Source organism: Mytilus trossulus, chromosome 4 (assembly GCF_036588685.1).
Source record: "Mytilus trossulus isolate FHL-02 chromosome 4, PNRI_Mtr1.1.1.hap1, whole genome shotgun sequence".
NCBI classification, from domain to species: domain Eukaryota; kingdom Metazoa; phylum Mollusca; class Bivalvia; order Mytilida; family Mytilidae; genus Mytilus; species Mytilus trossulus.
The window spans coordinates 69,052,578-69,075,212 of record NC_086376.1 but is presented as its reverse complement, the minus strand read 5'-3'; the positions used below and the strand labels follow the sequence as shown (position 1 = coordinate 69,075,212).

At 31.8% G+C, this 22,635-nt stretch overlaps 1 protein-coding gene across 1 annotated transcript in view; it reads left to right on the top strand.

The window, feature by feature from the left end:
- LOC134715835 (RRP12-like protein) overlaps nucleotides 1-21,766 on the top strand; it is a 69,377-nt gene extending 47,611 nt beyond the window's left edge. Inside the window, exons 16-34 of the mRNA XM_063578330.1 lie at nucleotides 281-396; nucleotides 2,619-2,730; nucleotides 4,915-5,066; nucleotides 5,316-5,383; nucleotides 6,415-6,508; nucleotides 7,121-7,279; nucleotides 8,524-8,604; nucleotides 9,297-9,405; nucleotides 9,854-9,961; nucleotides 10,404-10,561; nucleotides 10,973-11,064; nucleotides 12,853-13,008; nucleotides 13,604-13,782; nucleotides 15,367-15,480; nucleotides 17,865-17,953; nucleotides 19,223-19,289; nucleotides 19,985-20,049; nucleotides 20,789-20,871; nucleotides 21,591-21,766. Of these exons, the coding sequence (XP_063434400.1) occupies nucleotides 281-396; nucleotides 2,619-2,730; nucleotides 4,915-5,066; nucleotides 5,316-5,383; nucleotides 6,415-6,508; nucleotides 7,121-7,279; nucleotides 8,524-8,604; nucleotides 9,297-9,405; nucleotides 9,854-9,961; nucleotides 10,404-10,561; nucleotides 10,973-11,064; nucleotides 12,853-13,008; nucleotides 13,604-13,782; nucleotides 15,367-15,480; nucleotides 17,865-17,953; nucleotides 19,223-19,289; nucleotides 19,985-20,049; nucleotides 20,789-20,871; nucleotides 21,591-21,684 (2,096 nt within the window). The 3' untranslated portion in view covers nucleotides 21,685-21,766. The remainder of the gene's footprint in view (nucleotides 1-280; nucleotides 397-2,618; nucleotides 2,731-4,914; nucleotides 5,067-5,315; nucleotides 5,384-6,414; nucleotides 6,509-7,120; nucleotides 7,280-8,523; nucleotides 8,605-9,296; nucleotides 9,406-9,853; nucleotides 9,962-10,403; nucleotides 10,562-10,972; nucleotides 11,065-12,852; nucleotides 13,009-13,603; nucleotides 13,783-15,366; nucleotides 15,481-17,864; nucleotides 17,954-19,222; nucleotides 19,290-19,984; nucleotides 20,050-20,788; nucleotides 20,872-21,590) is intronic.
- Nucleotides 21,767-22,635: the final 869 nt, after the last annotated feature.

The window sequence follows — 22,635 nt, the reverse complement described above, 5'->3', positions numbered from 1 at the left end:
ATTCCCCATTTCAGTTCTCAATTTTATCATTTTATTTGGAAAAGGGGGAAACCCATATATATATCTTATGGTAACGTTTGCTCATGAAAAGCTAATCAACTTTTTAATAATTAAACAAACATTGGAGATGGTGCTGGTGTGGGAGGAATTGTTTTGGTGTTGGTTTGCTGTCTCGTTGATTTATACACAACATCTTTTATTCATCTATAAACTCTTTCAATGTTTTGTTAACTATCTTTAAAACTGATCAAGTATTATGAATACTGTTGTGTTTTTTCAGCTCTAGAAGCGACTCAGACAGACAACATTGTAGTAGGTAAATCGTACGAGACATTACAACATCAGATGTGGGCTTTGCTCCCAGGATTTTGTAACAAGCCCACAGATTTAGTACAGGTATCCATTTATTTCATCACTTTATATTGTCATTTAAAATTGGTGAAGATATTCATATAGTTTTTGTTATTAAACACTCAAAAGAAAATATGTTATGAACGTTCAGGAAACTATATATAGCATTAGCTATTATGAGGTTGAAATGTATTGAGCATTAATTGAACTTAAACTGAAAGATGATTTATATTAAAGAAATTATGAAATATATATTTGATTAGATTTAATGTCTGTATTTGAGAAAAAAAATTATAGCTTTTAATTTTTAGCCATTGTGAAAAAAATTTAAATGGCTAATTGTATCTTGCTTAATATCAAACTTTATATACTGAAATATGAAAAACATCTTAAACTGAGTGAGCTACTTTAAGTGCTGCACAGTTTATTTTAAATGTTTGAAAAGGTGACATTTATTGTAAATGTTTTATTCATGAATTGTAAAATGTATTTTTAGCTCACCTGGCCGGAAGGGCCAAGTGAGCTTTTCTCATCACTAGGCGTCCGTCGTCCGTCGTCGTTAACTTTTACAAAAATCTTCTCCTCTGAAACTACTGGGCCAAATCAAACCAAACTTGGCCACAATCATCATTGGGGTATCTTGTTTAAAAAATGTGTGGCGTGACCCGGTCAACCAACCAAGATGGCCGCCACGGCTAAAAATAGAACATAGGGGTAAAATGCAGTTTTTGGCTTATAACTCAAAAACCAAAGCATTTAGAGCAAATCTGACATGGGGTAAAAATGTTTATCAGGTCAAGATCTATCTGCCCTGAAATTTTCAGATGAATAGGTCAATCGGTTGTTGGGTTGCTGCCCCTGAATTGGTAATTTTGAAGAAATTTTGCTGTTTTTGGTTATTATTTTGAATATTATTATAGTTAGAGATAAACTGTAAACAGCAATAATGTTCAGCAAAGTAAGATCTACAAATAAGTCAACATGAGCAAAATGGTCAGTTGACCCGTTTAGGAGTTATTGCCCTTTATAGTCAATTTTTAACCATTTTTCGTTAATTAAAGTAATCTTTTACAAAAATCTTATCCTCTGAAACTACTTGGCCAAATTATTCCAAACTTGGCCACAATCAACTTTGGGGTATATAGTTTAAAAAATGTGTGGCGTGACCTGGTCAACCAACCAAGATGGCCGCCACGGCTAAAAATAGAACAAAGGGGTAAAATGCAGTTTTTGGCTTATAACTCAAAAACCAAAGCATTTTGAGGAAATCTGACATGGGGATAAAAATGTTTATCAGGTCAAGAACTATCTGCCCTGAAATTTTCAGATGAATCGGTCAATCGGTTGTTGGGTTGCTGCCCCTGAATTGGTAATTTTGAGGAAATTTTGCTGTTTTTGGTTATTATCTTGAATATTATTATAGATAGAGATAAATTGTAAACAGCAATAATGTTCAGCAAAGTAAGATCTACAAATAAGTCAACATGACCAAAATGGTCAGTTGACCCCTTTAGGAGTTATTGCCCTTTATAGTCAATCTTTAACCATTTTTCATAAATCTAAGTAATCTTTTACAAAATCTCCACTGAAACTACTAGGCCACAATCATCTTTGGGGTATCTAGTTTGAAAAATGTGTCCGATGACCTGGCCATTCAACCAAGATGGCCGCCACGGCTAAAAATAGAACATAGGGGTAAAATGCAGTTTTTTGCTTATAACTATGAAACCAAAGCATCTAGAGCAAATCTGACAAGAAGTTAAATTGTTAATCAAGTCAATATCTATCTGCCCTGAATTTTTCAGATGAATTGGACAACTGGTTGTTGGGTTGCTGCCCTCCAATTGGTAATTTTTAAAGAAATTTTGCCGTTTTTGGTTATCTTGAATACTATTATAGATAGCGATAAACTGTAAACAACAATAATGTTCAGCAAAGTAAGATCTACAAATAAGTCAACATGACCTAAATGGTCAATTGACCCCTTAAGGAGTTATTGCCCTTTATAGTCAATTTTTAACAATTTTCATTAATTTGGTAAATTTATGTAAATTTTTACCAAATATAGTTCTCTGTTACTAATGGGCAAAGTTCATGATAGATATAATTGTAAGAAGCAAAATCGTTCAGTAAAGTAAGAACTTCAAACACATCACCATCACCAAAATACAATTTTGTCATGAATCCATTTGTGTCCTTTGTTTAATATGCACATAGACCAAGGTGAGCAACACAGGCTCTTTAGAGCCTCTAGTTTCAATTTTCAGTCTTTCAAAGGAATAGCTAAAGTTTTAGGAACAGCAATAAATGATCATTCCAACTTACGAATGGAAGTGATGAGTTCCCTTAGGAAAATAATTAACCACTCAATGACTGAGGGTAAGTAGATAAGAAAAGGCAGTGTTCTGTGCTTTAAAGTGGTATAACAGGTAGATAACTCTGTAAAAATCAGCTAAATGGTTTAATCGGGGTACAGGGCGCACTACGTTTGCGCGCATTTGGGGATTAAAATGTTTTATGTTTGCGCGCAGCTTTTGATTACATTTGCGCACATTCATTTTACAGGTAAACTCAGGTAAACATATAAATAAAAATTAAATTAAATTATAATTGACTATATATTGTTCATATTGAATTATAAAACCAATTATAAAGTGGTCATTATAAACTCTGTAGTATAGCTTAATACATGTAACTTCATTGCGAATATTTCAGAGTGAAAAGGTTTAAGTTATAAACAATACTTTTACCTTTATCATTAGCTATGTTTTAGCGTTTTAACATTTCTATCTGTACATACTTCTAGGATTTAGTGCTTGTGCATAATAAAACGGACTTATCTTGCTTGAAATCCCACTTTCACCTCATCGTTGGTGAGTAGGGGACCAAGACTAACGGAATGAGTACTTATACTTGTAAATAATTGAACTAATTGTAAATAAGTATTATTACCTGTATTTTACCTGAGTTTACCTGTCAAAAAAATGCGCGCAATTGTAATCAAAAACTGCGCGCAAACATAATGATTTTTGCGCGCAAATGTAATGGTAATGCAGGCAAACGTAATGCACCGGTTTAATCATGTATTGTTTAGGAAATATTAAGCTTCAATGATCAAAACAAGTTTTTGTCAAACTGCTATATTTCAAATGAAATTTTTCCGAGGAAATGTGTGGTTCAAAGTTTTTGAAATTATTATATTATTGTCAATATGGTCAACATGGTCAAAGTAAGTATTTTGTCTAAATTTTATGAAAATTATTTGAGTCCAGGTGTTAGGTACAGCCGTAACTAACATTTACGGCTACGTAATAACTCTATATAAGTGATTTTGTTTTCAGTTATATCAAATAAATCCCGTCTTTTTCCGATGTTCATTAATTTCCCAAATCTGCTGTGACAAATGTGATTTCAGATTTCCATTAGGCCAGGATTTTTTAATTTGTTGGTTTAGGGATCCGCCTACCCTATTTTGCCGATTTCCAGAATAAAAATGAAATTGACTTTTCATGCTTTTTTATTCCCGCTGACCCTAACAAATGCATTATCCCTGAAAAATAATTAAAATATCCTTTCATATGAAAGGAAATGCATAAATCACTTACAGAAGTGATGACACTTTCTTTTGTGAAAAAATGAAACTTTCAGTTTACGTTTATAAAAATAGACAAATCAATTATTAATAACCTTGAAATGTTGTTTGTGCAAATAATTTTGCAGAACGAAACCTGTTTAAAAAAATTTACACAATAAGTTTGTTTCCTTTATTTGTCACCAGTCCGTAAGATGCCTGTTCTCATAGGAATAGACTTGTCCAAATGTGGACAGGTGGAAGTTCAAGACATCGAGTTAAAGTACTGAATTTTAACATTTCATTTGAAATTTTCCTGTTTTCATAGATAATAAAAAAATATCGTCCATTTGGATAAAAAACCGGAATGCATGACAACTAGTATTTAACCCGATATTCTCGTTTTTCCAATGGAAGAGTCTTACGTTTTTGACACATGTGTTGAATCTTATTTTCGTACAACGTTTTTACATTTTTGTCTTTTTCAGTTTTCGTGCTTATTATTATTCACCAAGTTTTAATTAAGAGCCAGCAACATGAATCTCTTTTTCTTGTCTGTGAAAGACGATTTAATTTCGTCTTTGTCCGTGCCCCCTTTTTTACGGGAAATTATTAGACAATGTCATGCGATGTTTATTACAGCTGAGAAATACTATTTCATTGAACTAAAATTTAAGAATGATGGCAAAATAGTATGACAAACATATTATTAGAAAGGTGAAATATATATATTTATTTTGCATATCAGTTTTATGTATTGAAAGATCTTTTTTTTTTCTTTTTTTTCCCGACCCACTGACCCGACTTTTCATGGAGAAAATCCATAAACCAACAAATTAAAAAACCGTGGCCTTATATAAGTATAATAAAAATTACTGATAGAATAGTTTAAAAGTTTTAAAATCCAGTAGGTAAATTTAGTGGTATTTTTATGAATTTGAGTTGTCTTTTTTAAGTTGTTACTGTGTTTAAAATTGTTCTTCTTTTTTCAGAGGAGAGTAAAACAGAAGTGGCAAAGTTTGCTAAAAACTTTTTGCCAATTTTGTTCAACATATTTACTGCTGAATCAGACAATACTAAAGATCCTGTGAAGTTAGCTGTATTAGAAACCATTAAATGTTACTTACAGATAGCTGATATGAATGTAGGTATACATGTTTAATCCATCTGAGATGTCTTTTTAAAAAAAATTATGCTATTTATAGATTTAACGCATAGACAAGTTGTCCATTTCTCAAATACCTGTACAAAATTGAACAGATATTGGACCAAAAATGTATATTAAATGTGTTATTTAAAACTGAAATTAGATTAAAAAAATTAATAGAAAATATTGGCTTGTTAGTGTTTTTATACATTTGCTATATTGAGTTCTGTTTTCTGTCTATTTCAGTTGGTGTCAACCTTCTGTGATAAATGTACCGAGAAATTAGAAGAAGAAAATATTACACCTGCTAAAAGGTAAAAACTAACTTAACCATTTTATTGCTTATTCATCAATTTTCACCATATATTATAAAAAATTTAAATATGTGTTACAGTTGTAATATAACTCTACACTACAAATATTTCTCCAAAAGATGATTTCCAATAAATTTTGATTGACACATGACCACATATGAAATTCATTGTTCCAAGTCATTTGTAGGTTGTAGAGGCAACTTGTTTCGTTCAATGGAAGTAAATAAGAAGTGATAAGCAGATTTTCTTCCCCTACAATCCTTAAAATTTATCATTTACCAATAAAGAGAAAAAACCTCAGGGTATCAAATGGACTAGGTTGAGAAGTTTTTATGTTCCACCAAGGGTTATTATGTTTCTCTGTCTGTCTGTCCTGCTTCAAGTTCAAGTTTTTGATTACAGTTTTTGGTCCAGGTAGATTTTGATGAATTGAAGTCCAATCAACTTGAAACTTAGTACAAATGTTTACTATGATATGATCTTTCAAGTTTTAATGCCAAATTAGAGTTGGACTAATTTCACAGTCCACTGAACATAGAAAATGATTGTAGGAGTGGGGCATCCATGTGCAATGGACACATTCTTGTTTGATAATTATTCAGATCTGCATAAACTTATAATTGCTGTAAATGAGGTTAATTATACCCCTCTACAAAGGAGTAGAAACACTAGTCAACCCCAGTTTCCTTCTGTCTGTCCATCCTTGAAATGTTTTCATATTATTTTTCAAGAACTACAAATAAGTACTTCTTGAAATTTTTAGCAAGCTCTCTGTGAGCCTGCTAAAATTTGTGATGTGTTTTCCAATCATCTCTTACTAACTTTCTCTTAACCGAACACTTATATATTCTTGCACACATAAGCCATGGACTATTTCATCTATTTTTCTCAGAAACTTAAGTAGAGCTTCAATAAATCCATACAATGTTTCATACCCATCCCTTTTTAACTTGTTTGTTTACCAAATACCTATAGCTAGGTATCATTTGTGAATATTTAATAACAGTTAATTTTGTTTTATTTATTTTCAGGCATTCATTATTAGACATAGCCATGACAGAGTTACCCTATATAGATGATAAAAGAATAAAACAGTTGTATAGTATAGCGTGTAGTTACCTGCAGGTAAATTATTGTTAAAGTGGGGAAGGGGAGGTAACCTCATTCTAACAGACTAGACTCGTTAGAGTCTTGGAATCCTAAAAACGATAGCTGTATAGCTGTAAACTTATGAATTAATGTCCTTTGCCTAGAACATTTTTTATGAGAATGTTTATCTATTCCATCATCAGTGTAGCGATCTTCAGACAGACAGCAAAATACATGAACACATTATTATGGCAAATATACTTTGATCTCGTATCATAATGCTAAATGTTCAACACAGATACAGAATATAAAGGATGTAAAGACTGGTTTGACATGGAGAGGATAGATCTCATGCACTCACGTGGATAGATACAAGAAAAAGTGGGATATGCATGAATAATACACCATTAAAACACACACACAAAAGATATTAAAACAACATTACTTTACTTGTCTATACAATATATAAAGGTCTTATTGTAAATGCTTACAATACCATCTTCATCATGTGTTGTCTCAAGCGGTTTCTCATTGTTTGTGCATCTGGTTTTCAGGAGTTGGTTGACCGATGTGGTCTGTTGTACTGTGCAATAATTTTGATAACATTTTTTTTTCTTTTTAAGTATCAATTTCTTTTACTTGTTGCAGTCTTTAGACAAAACATTACAGAAGAAGTCTTACAGAATATTAGAAGAGATTTGTAGTGGAAATTCAGCAGGCTGTAAAACTTTTATATCCCAGAACTTGACAGACATACAGTCAACATTATTAACATCCTTGTCATCATCTAGTTCTTCGTCTAAAGCAGTAAGTAAATATTGTTAAAAGTCAGCACTTAAATTGTCATTCAGTGTACCTGCCAACCCTCCCATTTTGAGTTGGAAAATCTTACTCAAATGATGAAACCTCACTTGCTGGTCCCCTCCCCAGCAGGAGTATAGAATCTTTCTTTCTCTCAAACCATCTGTTTTGAATGATAAGTTTGCTATGACACAATTTTAGTTCTAAAACTGTTAGTCAGCTATTTTAGATAGTCAGCTATTTTAGATCTATAAAATGGTTATAAGATAGATTTTTGCTGGTCTGGCAGTAGTCACTTAAATAACTATTTTGCAGTAAATAACTTTAAGTTTGAATACTGTAAAAAGCAAGATTTAATACCAGGAAAGACAGGTATATATGTTTTAACGCTGTTCAGTGTTATTCCTAAGTCAGAAGAAATATTGATAAAGCATTTTCACATGGATATTTTTTATAACTTTATGCGCATCCTTCATTTTGGATATCATTTTGTGTTAAATGCCAGTATGAAGTTTTACCGAAAATTGAACAAAATAGAGTGGGGTGCTCATTTTCGCCACATCTTTTCATGTTTTCTACAGTTTCTGTTCAGGTCTAAATGTTTTTGAAGTATACTGATATTTCTATATGAAGATAACTTCAAATGCAAAATATTCTTAAGCTTGAAAACATGTTTGCTTGAATATAATCATCTGAAAAGATAGATTAAAGGGTGTTTGAAATTTCTTGATTTTTTTGTCAATGGGAGACACATATTCGGCGTTTTTACACATCTATTTTAAATCAAATAACCGCAGCTTTTAACAACATTGATCAAATTAATTTCATTATAGATGAAAAGCAGACATTTCAAAGGTGTTAAGAACTGAAATTTAGGGCATTCAGTCAAAGAATTACATAGAAATACTTCTTTGAATTTGTGTTTTTTCTTCGGGAAATTGGATAAAAATCGTTGTCCGTTTTTCGGTCCTTTTCAGTAGGTGCCACAATTTTGTCTCAGTTTTAAAAAACAATCATATTTGTAATAAAATATCATTTACCAGCATATGTCTCCCGTTTCAGCCATCCTTTGACGTTGAAGTTTTTACACCTCAAAATCATAAAACGGCGAAATTGTGTCCCTGGCGAATATGGGCACCCCACTCTACACCCCAAAAAAATGTTTTTAATATTATCAATATATTAATGATGGAAAGGGGATCTTACAAACAAAAATTTACACACTTACTGATTTCTGATTTCTATTACAGCCTCGACTTAGATGTTTGATAAACTTGTTCCAGCAGTTTGATACAGAACAACCAGAATTCATGTTAGCAGTTATTCCTGAGGTAAGTAGGTCTCCTTCTTTGATGCATGAAGCCTTTATATTTTAATATGATTTCTACAATTCTATTTATCATAAAACTTTTGACATTGACAAATGATACTTGGCATGAAGGTTCATTATGATAAGACATGGTATTGCTAACATAAAAGTGTCTAACATTCTCAAAGTAAAACTATTTTAATGGATTGCTTGGTTGTTAGTAACTTATGGCTATATTGTGAAGGCTTAGTTTTTTGTTTTTTTTTGTGTTTTTTTGTGTGCAAGAGGAAGCCAAAGTACCAAAAAAACTAAACTGGTAATTCTTGTGAATTAAGATTAGAGTTGAGCACATGGTTCCACTAGGAGAGTTTGAATTCACAGGGCCTTGATATTACTGTTGATAGAATACTTACATAACTATGACATTTAAAAAAACCATTCTGAAATAGATAAAATTGAGAATGGAAATGGGGAATGTATCAAAGAGACAACAACCGGACCATAGAAAAAACAACAGATGTCTGTATATTTCACTGTCAGTTTGTTGAAAAAAAGTTAAAAACTATTTCTGTGCTTTTATTTACAGAACCGAATTATACCACCCTGATATATAAAATACTGCTGTTATTACACCATTTAGAATTTAATTTTTGTTATTACACCATTTAAACTTTAATTTTTGTTATTACACCATTTAAACTTTAATTTTAACAGGCTATATTATGCACCAGAGAAGTAGGAGAGAGAGCCAGAACAGCCGCCTATAGTTTGTTAGTACAGATGTGTAAAAGTCAAATAGAACATTCAGATGAATCTCAAGATGGTAAACACCTACACTGTAGTATCATTGTAACAATACTTCTAAAAAAACAAAACTGTTACAATATTCACAAATTAAAGATACTCAATGTTTTATTAAATGGTGAATTGATTTATAAGATCTTTTAGAAAATATTGTGGAATGATTTATTTTCGTGGTAAAAATGTTGTTGATTGAGGAAAACTTTCATTTTTGTGAATATTTGATTTCATGGTTTTAATAAGGACTGCATACATTCTAATAAAAAAATATAATTTATTGAACATTAAAATTTATGGTTCCCCTGGAGTCACACAATCCATGAAAATGTGTATCCATAATGTATAATGAATCCACAGTAAATTCTTTTTACAATTTCTTTCTACATTAGTCATAGTTTACTGAATATGCTGAATCTAGTTATAAATTAATTTCCTTTATAAAGTCATTATATATAAAGTTTTGATTTCAGATGTAATCTGTAAATATTTTAAGATGATATTAGCTGGTCTTGGAGGATCACCACAGATGGTCAGTTGTACGCTGTTAGCACTGACAAGAATTGTATACGAGTTCAAAGGTAATTTATAACTATAGACTAGATAATCTTTCTATAAATAGTGACATTGACATTCTATGTAAATCTAAAATATTTTATTAATTATTAGTTCATGTTTATTAATAGGAAGTATGTTGGTAATTTAAGTTATCTACATTAGCAGTGAAATAAAGGCCCTACAGAGTCAAAATACCATCGACTGTTGTGTTTCAGTTTGGAAACAAAATATAATTATTCAATTAAATAAAAGAATGTTCCTCTCTTCTCAGTTTTGTATATATAAATAGATAGTATATTATTAAATGATACCATATTTGGATAATAAGAAGTCTGATTCATATAAAATAATGTGATTCATATAAAAAAAAGTTGTTTACATCTGAAACAGTTTATTTGGATTAGAAGGGTTATGAAATAGTAGCAAATTTCAATTAATTTGGATAATATGTTTACTCTTTACCAGAAAGTATAGATGGCAATCTCCTAGGAAACATAATAGAAAGTGTGTGTTTACTTCTTACCTCTAAAGCTAGAGAGGTGGTCAAGTCAGCTTTAGCTTTCATCAAAGTGTTACTGTCAGCATACCAGGACTTTCAACTAGCATCCCATCTTAAACAGATTGTAAGTATAAAGAGTAGGATTGTTTCCCTTTTAGAATCTTATGGTTGAAGATAGATTGCATTTGCTTTGTAGAATAAAGATTAAAATAAAGTCACACCATAGGACAAATGCATATTGTTTTTCTTTTCAAATTGAATTAATTTTGTACCTGCTCAATGTTTTACTTCTCATCAAGTTTTTGTGTGATGTTTTCAAATATTATGCAGAAACTTTAGATTTAAAAAAATTGTAAATAAATTACATTTCAATTACACCTATCTGCATTGAAATATTTGACCTTCAAAATTGATTTTCATCCTTTAAAATAAAATTTTCACAAACTGTTTACCACTTGACATAAAAAGTACAACATTTGAAGTTTTCTGGATTTAATGAAAATATAGTTTTGTATGCAAAACTTTTGAATTACAGATGTCCAGTCTTACTAGCATGAAGGACGACTGCAGACAACATTTCAGATTTAAAGCCAAAGAGATATATGCCAAGTTAATCAAAAAATTTGGGTAGGTACTTATATACTGTAGTAATCTTATTATTTATGAACAAAGAGATAGAAACTTGTCATCTTTCTGGCATTCTTTTTATTTCCCATGTACATGTTGCAAGCTGATTGTTACCACAAACAACCGTTGTATGATTATCTACTGTATGAAAAATCCAAGTTAGCTATGATTTGTTCTTATATACTTTATATGATAGATGTAAGGGGGGCTATCTTTTGGTCTTTGTTATTAACATGATTACTACAAAACCAGCCTCCACTGCAAATTGGAGGTTTTTAGTTATCCTATGGGCAGCTTGTTTGAGAATTTGCACTGTATTTGTCTTCTATAGGCTTCAACTCTGGGAAGCAAATTAATATAACTTCTTAATTTTAAAAAAGGCAAATACAGAGATCTTTAGGGCTGTTCCAATGAAACATAATACACCAACAGCTAATAATTTAATTTTGGATGTAACACATCTTCTGATTGGCTGACATGATTTTGTTATGAGCCCATAGACATAATTTAGTCATGTGACTGTGACTTCATCAATGTTTTTTCATGGTTTTCTACGGTTTAAAATGGAATTCAGAATTAAATTATAAGATATGACTAATAATTTTTTGTCTATTCGAAATAACATAAAAAATGTGGTGCATACTGTTAAATAACCCGCCTCGCACATCATTTAGTGTGCACCAAGACAAGAATGTGTCCAAAGTACACGGATGCCCCACTCGCACTATCCTTTTCCATGTTCCATGGACCATGAAATTGGGTAATAATCTAATTTGGCATTAAAATAAGAAAGATTATACTATAGGGAACATATGTACAAAGTTTCAAGTTGATTGGAGTTCAATTTTATCAAAAACTACCTTGACCAAAAACTTTAACCTGAAATTCCCACTTTCATTTTCTATGTTCAGTGGACCGTGAAATTGGGGTCAAAAGTATAATTTGGCTGTAAAATTAAAAAGATCATATCATAAGCAACAATTTTATTAAGTTTCAAGTTGATTGGACTTCAGCTTCATCAAAAACTACCTTGACAAAAAACTTTAACCTGAACGGATGGACAGACGCACAGATGGACGGACGAACGAACAGAGCCACAGACCAGAAAACATAATGCCCCTCTTCTATAGTAGGTGGGGCATAAAAATATTACAGTCATTCCTTTAGTAATTAATTACTTGTTGTCATTATTGAGTTCACCTGTAGTTACAGATACTGAAAGTTTATTACTATCTGAGGAATATCTAATTTTTTGGACTTCTCTTACTTAGGTTTATCATATATTTATATGGTCAATGAAGTACAAAATTTATTAATTATTACATGCAAAACTCTTGTCACCACTACGAAATAAAATATCACGATTAAGTATGAGAGCCGTGGTGTAGTGGTTAGTGCATCAAACTACTAACACAAAGGTTCCTGGTTCGATTCCCGTTTGGGATGAAATTTCAGAAACTCAATTTTCGGCTCTCCCTTGACACCATTTGCGAGATGATAGTCCGTCGGACGGGGACGATAAATGGCTGACCCGTGTTAAGAGAGAGCCATATCTCTTGCACGTTAAAGACACCCTTGTAGATTTCGAAAAAGAGTAGGCTAATGCCGCTACAAGGCAGCACTCGCACCGGCAAAGTGGAAAGAGATTAATATAAGTTGTAAAACTTGTTTCCCAATCCACTCTAAATAAATATGTTTAAACTAAAATCAAATATTCACTATTATTCCTCAATAAAAGAAAAATAGTACCTAATAAAATAGAAGTATAGTTTTATTGTATTTGTACAGGTATGAGACAATATTAAACATGGCACCCATTAGTATTCATAAAGTATTGATGAATGTAAGAAAGACACAGGAAAGAAATAAAAAGAAAAAGAAAGAAGAGAGAACAGAAGATGATGAGGACAGTGATGAAGAACATAGGAGAGCACGACCAGAAAGGTTTGTCTGTTGTATAAGGAAAAAAACCTTCAAGCCATTGGCTTTTTAATGTCTTTTATAGCAATTCATTTGAACTAGTGATGGTGTGATTGGATAAATGCCGTCACATGGTGATACCTATGTATTCCTATTACTGGTTTTTTTTTCATATAAAAAATTTCAAAACACAAGTTTAAATTATTGCTTTTATAATCCTTTTGCATTTTCGCAATAATTTCTGAATTTTCAGTAAATACTTAAGGTGAATTTTAACCATGATATAAAAAAAAATCTTAGCTTTATAATGATAGAAACCAAACGAGGGAAGTTAAAGGACATTTCATATAAAAAATGAAAATTGTGGGCTATACCTTTTTTTATGTGTAACAAAAAATGGTTTGCATGATGAGGTCTGCAAAATCTTCTATCATCCTTTATTACATCAATATTATAAATCAACCAGATTGTACACTATGTAAATAATAACAATATTTAAAACAGTCCTGGATTGGTTATGGAAATTTATAATATATAGGTTATTTAATGTCCCTCTGCTATAAATGTACTTTTAATCTGTTTACAAGTTTTTGAAATCATTTACAATGTAATTTTACAGTGTTGAGGAATTATTACGAGAGTCAGATTCAGAAATGGAAGATGACGACAATAAAAAATCTAGAGGTCAAAAGTCAAAGAAAAATAAAGATTCAATCAAAGCTAAGTTGGCATGGTTACAAGAAGGTGCTGACGACATTGTTGATTTTCTGGATACAAATGCATCAAAGAAAGTCATGGGTTAGTACTTTAATTAACTGTAGTATTCAAAGTTAAATACAAATAAGTTATTGATGAACACATTATTTATATTGATAGGACTGTAGGGGAGTAAAATATAAACGAGTGATTGACAAGCTCATTATTTCCAACGGCAGGGCTGTCAAGGAGAAAATACCTTATTAAGGTCAAGGAACAGTAAATGGGCTATGTCGCAGATTTTGCTAAAAATTCGCATACAACCTTGGCTCGTTGAACTACAACTGAAAATCGAAAAAATAATACATTTATCTCTTTTATTATCAGAAAAATTGCAGATTGATTTCTTTTAATGTGGGTGAATATTTGTATAGAAAGCACATAAAATCGGAGAAAAACCTTCTAAAATTTGTCTTAAAATCGCCAAATCTCTAATTCCACTCCATAGATTTTTCTTAAAAAACTATATATTGTTTACACAAAAATTTCTGTTTTAATGATATAAAATAATCATAGGGTCACCGACTTCGTTTTTTGTCTAATAATCAATCTGTTACCTTGTTGGTAGTGAAAAACGTCAAAAATCAACGTTTTACGGCCTGCAACGCGATAACGTTACGATTATTTCAACGTTTTGTTGGATTTTTTCACAAAGAACGCAACTTTAAATGAAGCATACCATAAAAACGAAGTCGGTGACCCTATCTTTATTTTGCATCATTATAACGAAAATTTATGTATCAACAACATATAGTTTTTTAAGAAAAATCTATGGAGTAGAATTAGAGATTTGGCGATTTCAAGACAAATTTTAGAAGGGTTTTTGCCGATTTTATGTGCTTTCTATACAAATGTTCACCCATTTTGTAAGAATTCAATCAGTAATATTTCAAATGATAATTGAGATAAATGCATTATTTTTTCGATTTTCAGTTGAAGTTCATAGAGCCAGAGTTGTATGCCAAATTTTTCTGAAATCTGTGACATAGCCCATTTACTGTTACTTGACCTTAAGGAACTAAACGTTTGAAATTATAAGAAGGAACAAGTTGTAAAATTGACAGATTACAATATTTGCAAATGAGAGTGGGAAATTTTAGGCACATGCAAGAACCACAAATATATTTACATAAAAAGTGTTGTTCACAATTTTGGCAAATTATTTATACGCCTCTAGCAGTTAACGTCAATAAATATTGATTTAGAAGATCACACAATCAGAAACACATGTAGCTGAATCTTCTTTTTTTAATTAGGCGGTTAAACTAGAGTATTGCTTTCACTTGACTATATTAGAAATATGATATTTTGTTCTATTTAATGACTTTTAGGTACATAAATACAATTTTTGCACAGATCCCTAAATTCACCATCCCAAACAAAAATCAATACTAGCCAGGCAAGGGTTCATCTGGGGAACTCTTGAATCGCTATTATATAACACTCCTTTCATAGAAATTCAAAAAAATTGAAAGGGGAAAAGCATTCTGGAAAACTTTTGATATTTGATTTTACCTACACTTTTTCGCGTAAAGGACTTCTATAATTATTTCTTCATTTACAATTTGACAATTATCTGTTGATGTTTTTTTCCTACAATTATATACAACAATTTATCATTTGTAGCAACAAGACCACAGGATAAATCTGATACAAACAAATCCAAGAAGTCAAAAGAGCGGCAATACAAAACAGCATCAGACGGCAGACTTATTATTACAGAAGATAACAGTGATGAAGGTAAGATTTTGTGGAGAGGGCTTACATAGGCTATGCCTGTTGCCCAATCCAATTCAATTTATTTGAATAAAATATTGTTTAAACTAAACTATAAAGGTAAGATTGTTGTAAAATGACCTTGAAAGATTACCTCTTATAAAAATGACCATGAAAAGATTCTCTCTTAAAAAGATCACCTTGGACTATTTTAATTATTTCTAATCTGGACATGCATATCTGGGTAAGCATTAATATTCAGTTTTTCATTTTATTTTCTCCTTTATTGTACAGTAACAGTTTATAATGAACAAGTTATCTTCAGGCAGACTTTTATTACACATTCTGGCATATTTTGAAAACTTTTTTATACCCCCGCTTTAAAAAAGGGGGGGGGTATACTGTTTTACCTCTGTCTGTCCATATGTCCGTCCGTCCCATGAATATTTTTCGTCGCATTTTTCTCAGGAACTACAATACAAGGATTTCTGAAATTTAATTTCAGAGTTTATCTAAGTCAGCTATACTGTGTGATGCGTTTTCAGATTGATCACTTGACAACTTCCTGTTTACCGAACACTTGCATGATTTTACACATGATAGCCAAGTTGAAAATTTTCGTCACATTTTTCTCAGGAACTACAATACAAGGATTTCTGAAATTTGGTTTCAGGATTTAAATAAGTCAACTATACAGTGTGATGCGTTTTCAGATTGATCACTTGACAACTTCCTGTTTACCGAACACTTGTATGATTTTACACATGATAGCCAAGTTGAAAATTTTCGTCACATTTTTCTCAGGAACTACAATACAAGGATTTCTGAAATTTGGTTTCATGATTTATATAAGTCAGCTTTACCGTGTGATGCGCTTTCAGATTCATCACTCGACAACTTCCTGTGTACCGAACACTTGCATATTTTAACACTACAGTCGACTCTCGTTATCTCGAAGTCAGCCGGACCAGAGAAATAATTCGAGATACACGTAGTTCGACTCAAACATTTACCGGAAGTTTGATAGATCAAGGGGAAACAACTCTTACTTGGCTTAGAAAGGCTAAAATAAGTCATGATAGATATGGGTCGGAGATTGAAATTGAGAATTAAGATCGACGTTTCAGTATCTTAATGTCTTTTATCATGTTAATTAAAATTAAAAGTTTTTGTATCTTTATTATTTTGTAGTACAGTTACAATATTACTTTGTGGTTAAACTAGTTTTCAGTCGACGTAATACTTTTTGACCTTAGCTTGTTTCACGTATGCCGGAATTCTGTACAATGTATGTGTGTTCTACACTTTTATATCTGGTATTTTCTTAAGTGGTTGTTGTACCTTTTTATCTTGTACTCATTAAGTGAGATCTGAGTGTTATTTTAAGTTGGAAAAACGTTGAAGACAGTTGACATTTTTTTTCTTCAGTAAAAATACCACGTGAAAAATACAAGTTAATAGAAGTGTATGATCACGGCTAATTGATAAAAAAACATTTTTGATAAATTTCATAATCTATAACAATGAATCGCTAATTAAATATCAGATGGTGAATAATCAATACAATGAACAATGTTTGGACAATTAATTACAGGTGTATTTGGCAGATTAACTGTGCAAGCCATTTAAATCCCCGAGGTCATGTTTTGAGATGTGTGTATTTGGTTCGAGATAAAGAAGGCAATTTCAATGCTTTTGTTTAACTTGGGACAGAAATTTTAGTTCGAGTCACACGAAGTTTCGACTCATTCAACTTCGACTCATCAGGAGAAGAAATACATATATTAATATGGAGGAAAGTTCGGGACCGCGGAAAAATTTCGACTCACCCGAAGTTTCGACTCAAGCGAGTTCGAGACAACGAGAGTTAACTGTATTTATATTATCCACTTGCGGCGGGGTATCATCAGTGAGCAGTAGCTCGCAGTTACTGGTCCGAGACCACCATTGTCGTCCCTTGATTTTAGTTGTTCACGAATATAGTCCCTAGTGTTGACAGTGGGTTACTTGCCATTAATTTTTATACCCCTTCCAAATTTATTTCTCCATGTTAAATGCCTCAAATTGCAAGCAGGGGGATGAAGTTACACTGTAAAAAAATTTGGGTCCAGAATTTTAAAGGAAAGTTGTGATTTGGTTCAGCTGAAAAAGGTTGAAAATTAGCACTTCGGAAGCTGTCAATAGATTTCAAGACGCCCTAAACATAAAATTGTCCATATTTTGAGTTAGAGACGATGAAGTTTTCTATAATTTTGATATAATTTGTCCCAAAAGTAGAACAACACATTGTAAAAGTTTCTTTGAGAAAGCGCAGGTGGGATTTTTTTAATTTTCATTTATGTTCTAAAAGAAATGCACTACGAAATAATTGTGTTCTCGGACCTACTTGTTTATTCTTTAAAATTCAGAAAAACGAAAAGGTCATAGTCAGAGTCAGATGTCTGAGGATGAGGATTTGGAGGATTTGTTCCAGGCTATTGAAGGTATTGGGAATAAGGTAAGTTATAACACTTAATGGTTTGTTTCAGGCTATTGAAGGTATTGGGAATAAGGTAAGTTATAACACCTCGTAAAGTCAGCATTTATGTTTCACAAAATATAATGGATTGATCCAGGTAAATAAGGTAAGTAATATAAGTGGTATGATTGTGGTAATGAGACAACTCTCTACAAGAGACCAAATGACACAGAAATTAATAACTATAGGTCACTGTAAGGCCTTCAACAATGAGCAAAGCCGATACTGCAGTCAGCTATAAAAGGACAGAAACATTTGTAAATCAATTCTAAGTACTGTTCTCAAAATGAAATGATTTGTTCCAGGCTATTTCAGGTGTACTTTGATGTTTAGGGAAATAAATTTAACACCTAGTTTGAGTATTGTTCATAGTTTGACAGAAATGAAAAATCCAAGAAAAAAAGTTTTGATCTTATACAAATATATCATGCTTACAAGGGGTATTTGCCAAAAATACCGGTTGAGAGGTACAAATTTCCAGAGCCAATAGGAGAAATCCTCCAAATCCTCAGAGCCGGTAAGCATGATATAATTGTTTAATTCCACCGAATGTTCAACCCCAGTAAGTTTATTATAATCAGGTATCATATGTAACTTCTACTTGAATGTTTTATTTTTGTATACACTGCCGCTGTGCTATTTGCGCAATCAAATTGTATTGACTGTATAATCATTTCTTATCATTTTTTATGTACATTCACTAGCTGACCTTTTTATGATAATTTGCTGATTCTCGGCTGACTACTACACTTAGTTCATCAGTTTGAGTGAAGCGTAATACAAGTGGATTCCAGTTTTATGTGACCAGTTGACAATTCATTTTTGTTGAATTTTATTTATGACGTCATTAAAAGTACAGGTTCGCGGAATTTTTACGTTATTCAAATGATGCTTTTTATCCTCAAAATATTTCATCTGGAACCGTATATTTAAAATGACCATGAATTTGTCATATTAGAATAGAAATAATTCATTGAGTTATTTTTAGACATGGTGTTCCCCATCTGCCATGGTATTTGCTAGGGTATTCCCCATCTGCCATGGTATTTGCTAGCAAATACCCCGGCACATGGAATTCCCTAATGACAAATACCCCGGCAGAGAAAATAAAATCTCAATACATAGAAATTGGTAAAAAATACCATGTCTCTCATCCAATCAAAATACAGCATTATTACATGAGGTGGAATTATCTCATATAATCCCAAAATTTCATTTGAAAGTATAAAATAAGAACTTGTATTTCAGAGATCCAAGAAGAGAAAAATAGAAGATTTGGGATCAGATGATGAATCTGCTCGTCCTAAATATAAAGGTAATTATTTTAGTTGTGGGATATAGTGGATAAGGAAATTAATTTCTTAGATGTAGAAAAAAAGTTTGAGACACATCAACATTTGGAGGTTATAAATTAGTTTAAACACAAATACTTTGATCATCCTATTGCTTGGTAACTGACATTTGAAAAACTTCCATCTATTATAATATTTGGTATACAAACTGATATTGTGTAAAAATCAAACAGACCAAGAATTAAACACTGGGACTTAAAAATGGTCACAAAATGTTCTCGAACTGTAAGCATTAGATATTTCTAAAAAGTTGTTATTAGCCGATACAATGACTAAAGGTTATAGAAGGTTGGCAAAATCCTTTGAAAAATACACTTAGCTATAGATATATACTTGTATACAGTAGTCTCTCCATTATGACCCTTTTTAAGAAAACAAAACAAATATAAAGGTGAACAACAATGTTTTGTCTGTAGAGGTGACCTGGGTTGCGTTTAATATCAAAGCAGGTACGGAGAGCTACATAGATTTTTTGTCTACTGAATGTGTAGCTAGCCTAGCTGCTATCAATATCTATATTGCAGCTAGGCTAGCTACACATTCAATTATGGTCATAAATCTATGTAGATGCTAGGATATTGAATTTAACCCTGATTTTATTTGAACTGTTATTTGTTTTATGCAAATTGTTAAAGGGAGGTAACTTTAATATTTTCAGCTGGTGGTAAAGGTATACACAGACCTATTGGTGAATCAGACTATGGTAAAGAATACAGAGCAAAGGTAGGCTGAACAAATTTGTGGGGGACAAAAAGGAAATTTTGTTAAAAAATTCATTTTGACTTCTAAGGTACAAGATGCGATGCATTAAATTAAACAATGTAAATATTAACACAACAGCTGCATTAGTAACACTTTTTATGCCCCACCTACGATAGTAGAAGGGAATTATGTTTTCTGGTCTTTGCCTCCGTTCGTCCGGTCGTTCGTTCGTCCGTTCGTCCTTTTTTGGTCCTGCTTCAGGTTAAAGTTTTTGGTCGAGGTAGTTTTTGATGAAGTTGAAGTCCAATCAATTTGAAACTTAGTACACATGTTCCCTATGATATGATCTTTCTAATTTTAATGTCAAATTAAAGTATTGACCCCAATTTCATGGTCCACTGAACAAAGAAAAAGATAGTGTGAAGCTCAGGTTAAAGTTTTTGGTCAAGGTAGTTTTTGATGAAGTTGAAGTCCAATCAACTTGAAACTTAGTACACATGTTAACTATGATATGATCTTTCTAATTTTAATGCCAAATTAAAGTATTGACCCCAATTTCAGGGTCCAGTGAACATGTAAAATGATAGTGTGAGTGGGGCTTCCGTGTACTATGGACACATTCTTGTTTTAAATCAATCAATCAGCCATTCTGGTGCAAGAACAGGCCTGTTTGAATCAGGCACCTTAAAATATATCAAACTTACACAAAGTGATCTCTTTATAATATTTTGTTAAATTTCTGATAAATGTTTTATTGCAGAAAGCTAAAGGTGATATAAAGAAGAAAGGACAACCAGATCCATATGCCTATGTACCTCTCCAGTTCCAGAGTTTGAATAAAAGGTAGATTGTTATTTACTGTCTTCATTGAAAAGATTACTGTATGATAGGGTCATATTTCTGTAAAGGGCTTAATTTACATTAGATGATCACTCTTATATATTTTTTTTTTGTTTTTATTTCATTTGGATAGTTTTAACAAACTTAGTTTTACCAAGTTTGTTATGGATAATGCTACAACTTGCGATGTATGTGGTCTTTTGCCATTCATGATCAGGGCAAAACTGCATCTTTTCCAACTTTTTTCTAAGTTGACAGGTTAAATAAACCCTTTAAGAAAATGTTTTCATTTAGGTTAGAAAAAAACTGGCTTACAATTGAATTTACTCATTTATCATTGTCATATTGAACTGTTGCTTCCCTGGTGCACTTTCTAACCAATGACTCAATTAGCCTTACAAGAGCAGTCCACCAAAATATACTTGAATGATGGAATGTGTTGAAATCATTGAAGGAAATACAAAGTCTGAATCTTGTGAAGTTTTAACATAGTTATGGTAATTCCTAAATGACTGTGTATGAATATATTTAAGAAACAGCAACCCAACAAAAACAGAAAAACATCTTTCACTTTTTATTCAATTTATGAACATTTAATACAATTGCTTTTTTTCTGAACTAATCAGAAGAAGAAATGAAAACATATTAATTCTTTTTGTTATATGTTTTTGTTATGATATATACATGTATGAAAACTAATGATGTCTTTTAAAATTTTACAGGAAAAAGGCCAAAATGCAAGGACAGTTTAAAAATTTAGTGAAAGGTGCCAAAAAGGGAGCCATGAAAGGAACAAAAAAGAAACATAAAAAGTGAAAATGTACTGTTATTTTGTTATTGAGTGTGATGATAAATTATGTTAATGGTATTGTTAATGTAATAAACATGTATAGATTGTTTATTATATTTTCATTGAATTTTAAGTTCATTTGAAGCAAGGTATTCTATAGCTTTAATATCAAGGTTTTAGCAGCTGGAATGGCACATTGTTCAGATTGTCAAAACAAAAAATGGTTACTCTAGATCTGTTTATATAATTTTGTAAGTGGGAAATCAGTGGTCAGAATTTTTTTATTGCTGTTAATTTAGTGGCCTGATCTTATAAGCATAAAGCCAGTCAGAATCATAAACCAAGAAAACTAAAAATTGACTAATGAACCATGAAAATGAGGTCAAGGTCTGATGAACCATGGCAGACAGGCATGTACAGCTAACAATTCTTCCATACAACAAATATAGTTGACCTATTGCTTATAGTTCAAGAAAAACAGACCAAAACACAAAAACTTAACACTGAGCAATGAACCATGAAAATGAGGTCAAGGTCAAATAAAACCAGTGCGACTGACGTATAGATCATCAAATATTTCAAGACCAAATATAGTTATTGCATATAGTATAAGAAAAAAAGGCCAAAACTGAAAAACTTAACTTTGACCACTGAACCATGAAAATGAGGTCAAGGTCAGATGACACCTGCCAGCTAGACATGTACACCTTACAATCATTCCATACAAACCTTTTTTTCAAGTAGTCGCTGAACCATGAAAATGAAGTCAAGGACATTGAACATGTGACTGACAGAAACTTCTTAACATGAGGCATCCATAAACAAAGTATTAAGCATCCAAGTCTCCCACCTTCTAATTGATAAAGCTTTTAAAAATGTTTAAGAAGTTAGCTAACACCACCGCCAGATTACTATCCCTATGTCGAGCTTTCTGCGACTTTTGCTAGACAAAAAATCAACTTTAATTAATTTTGTTT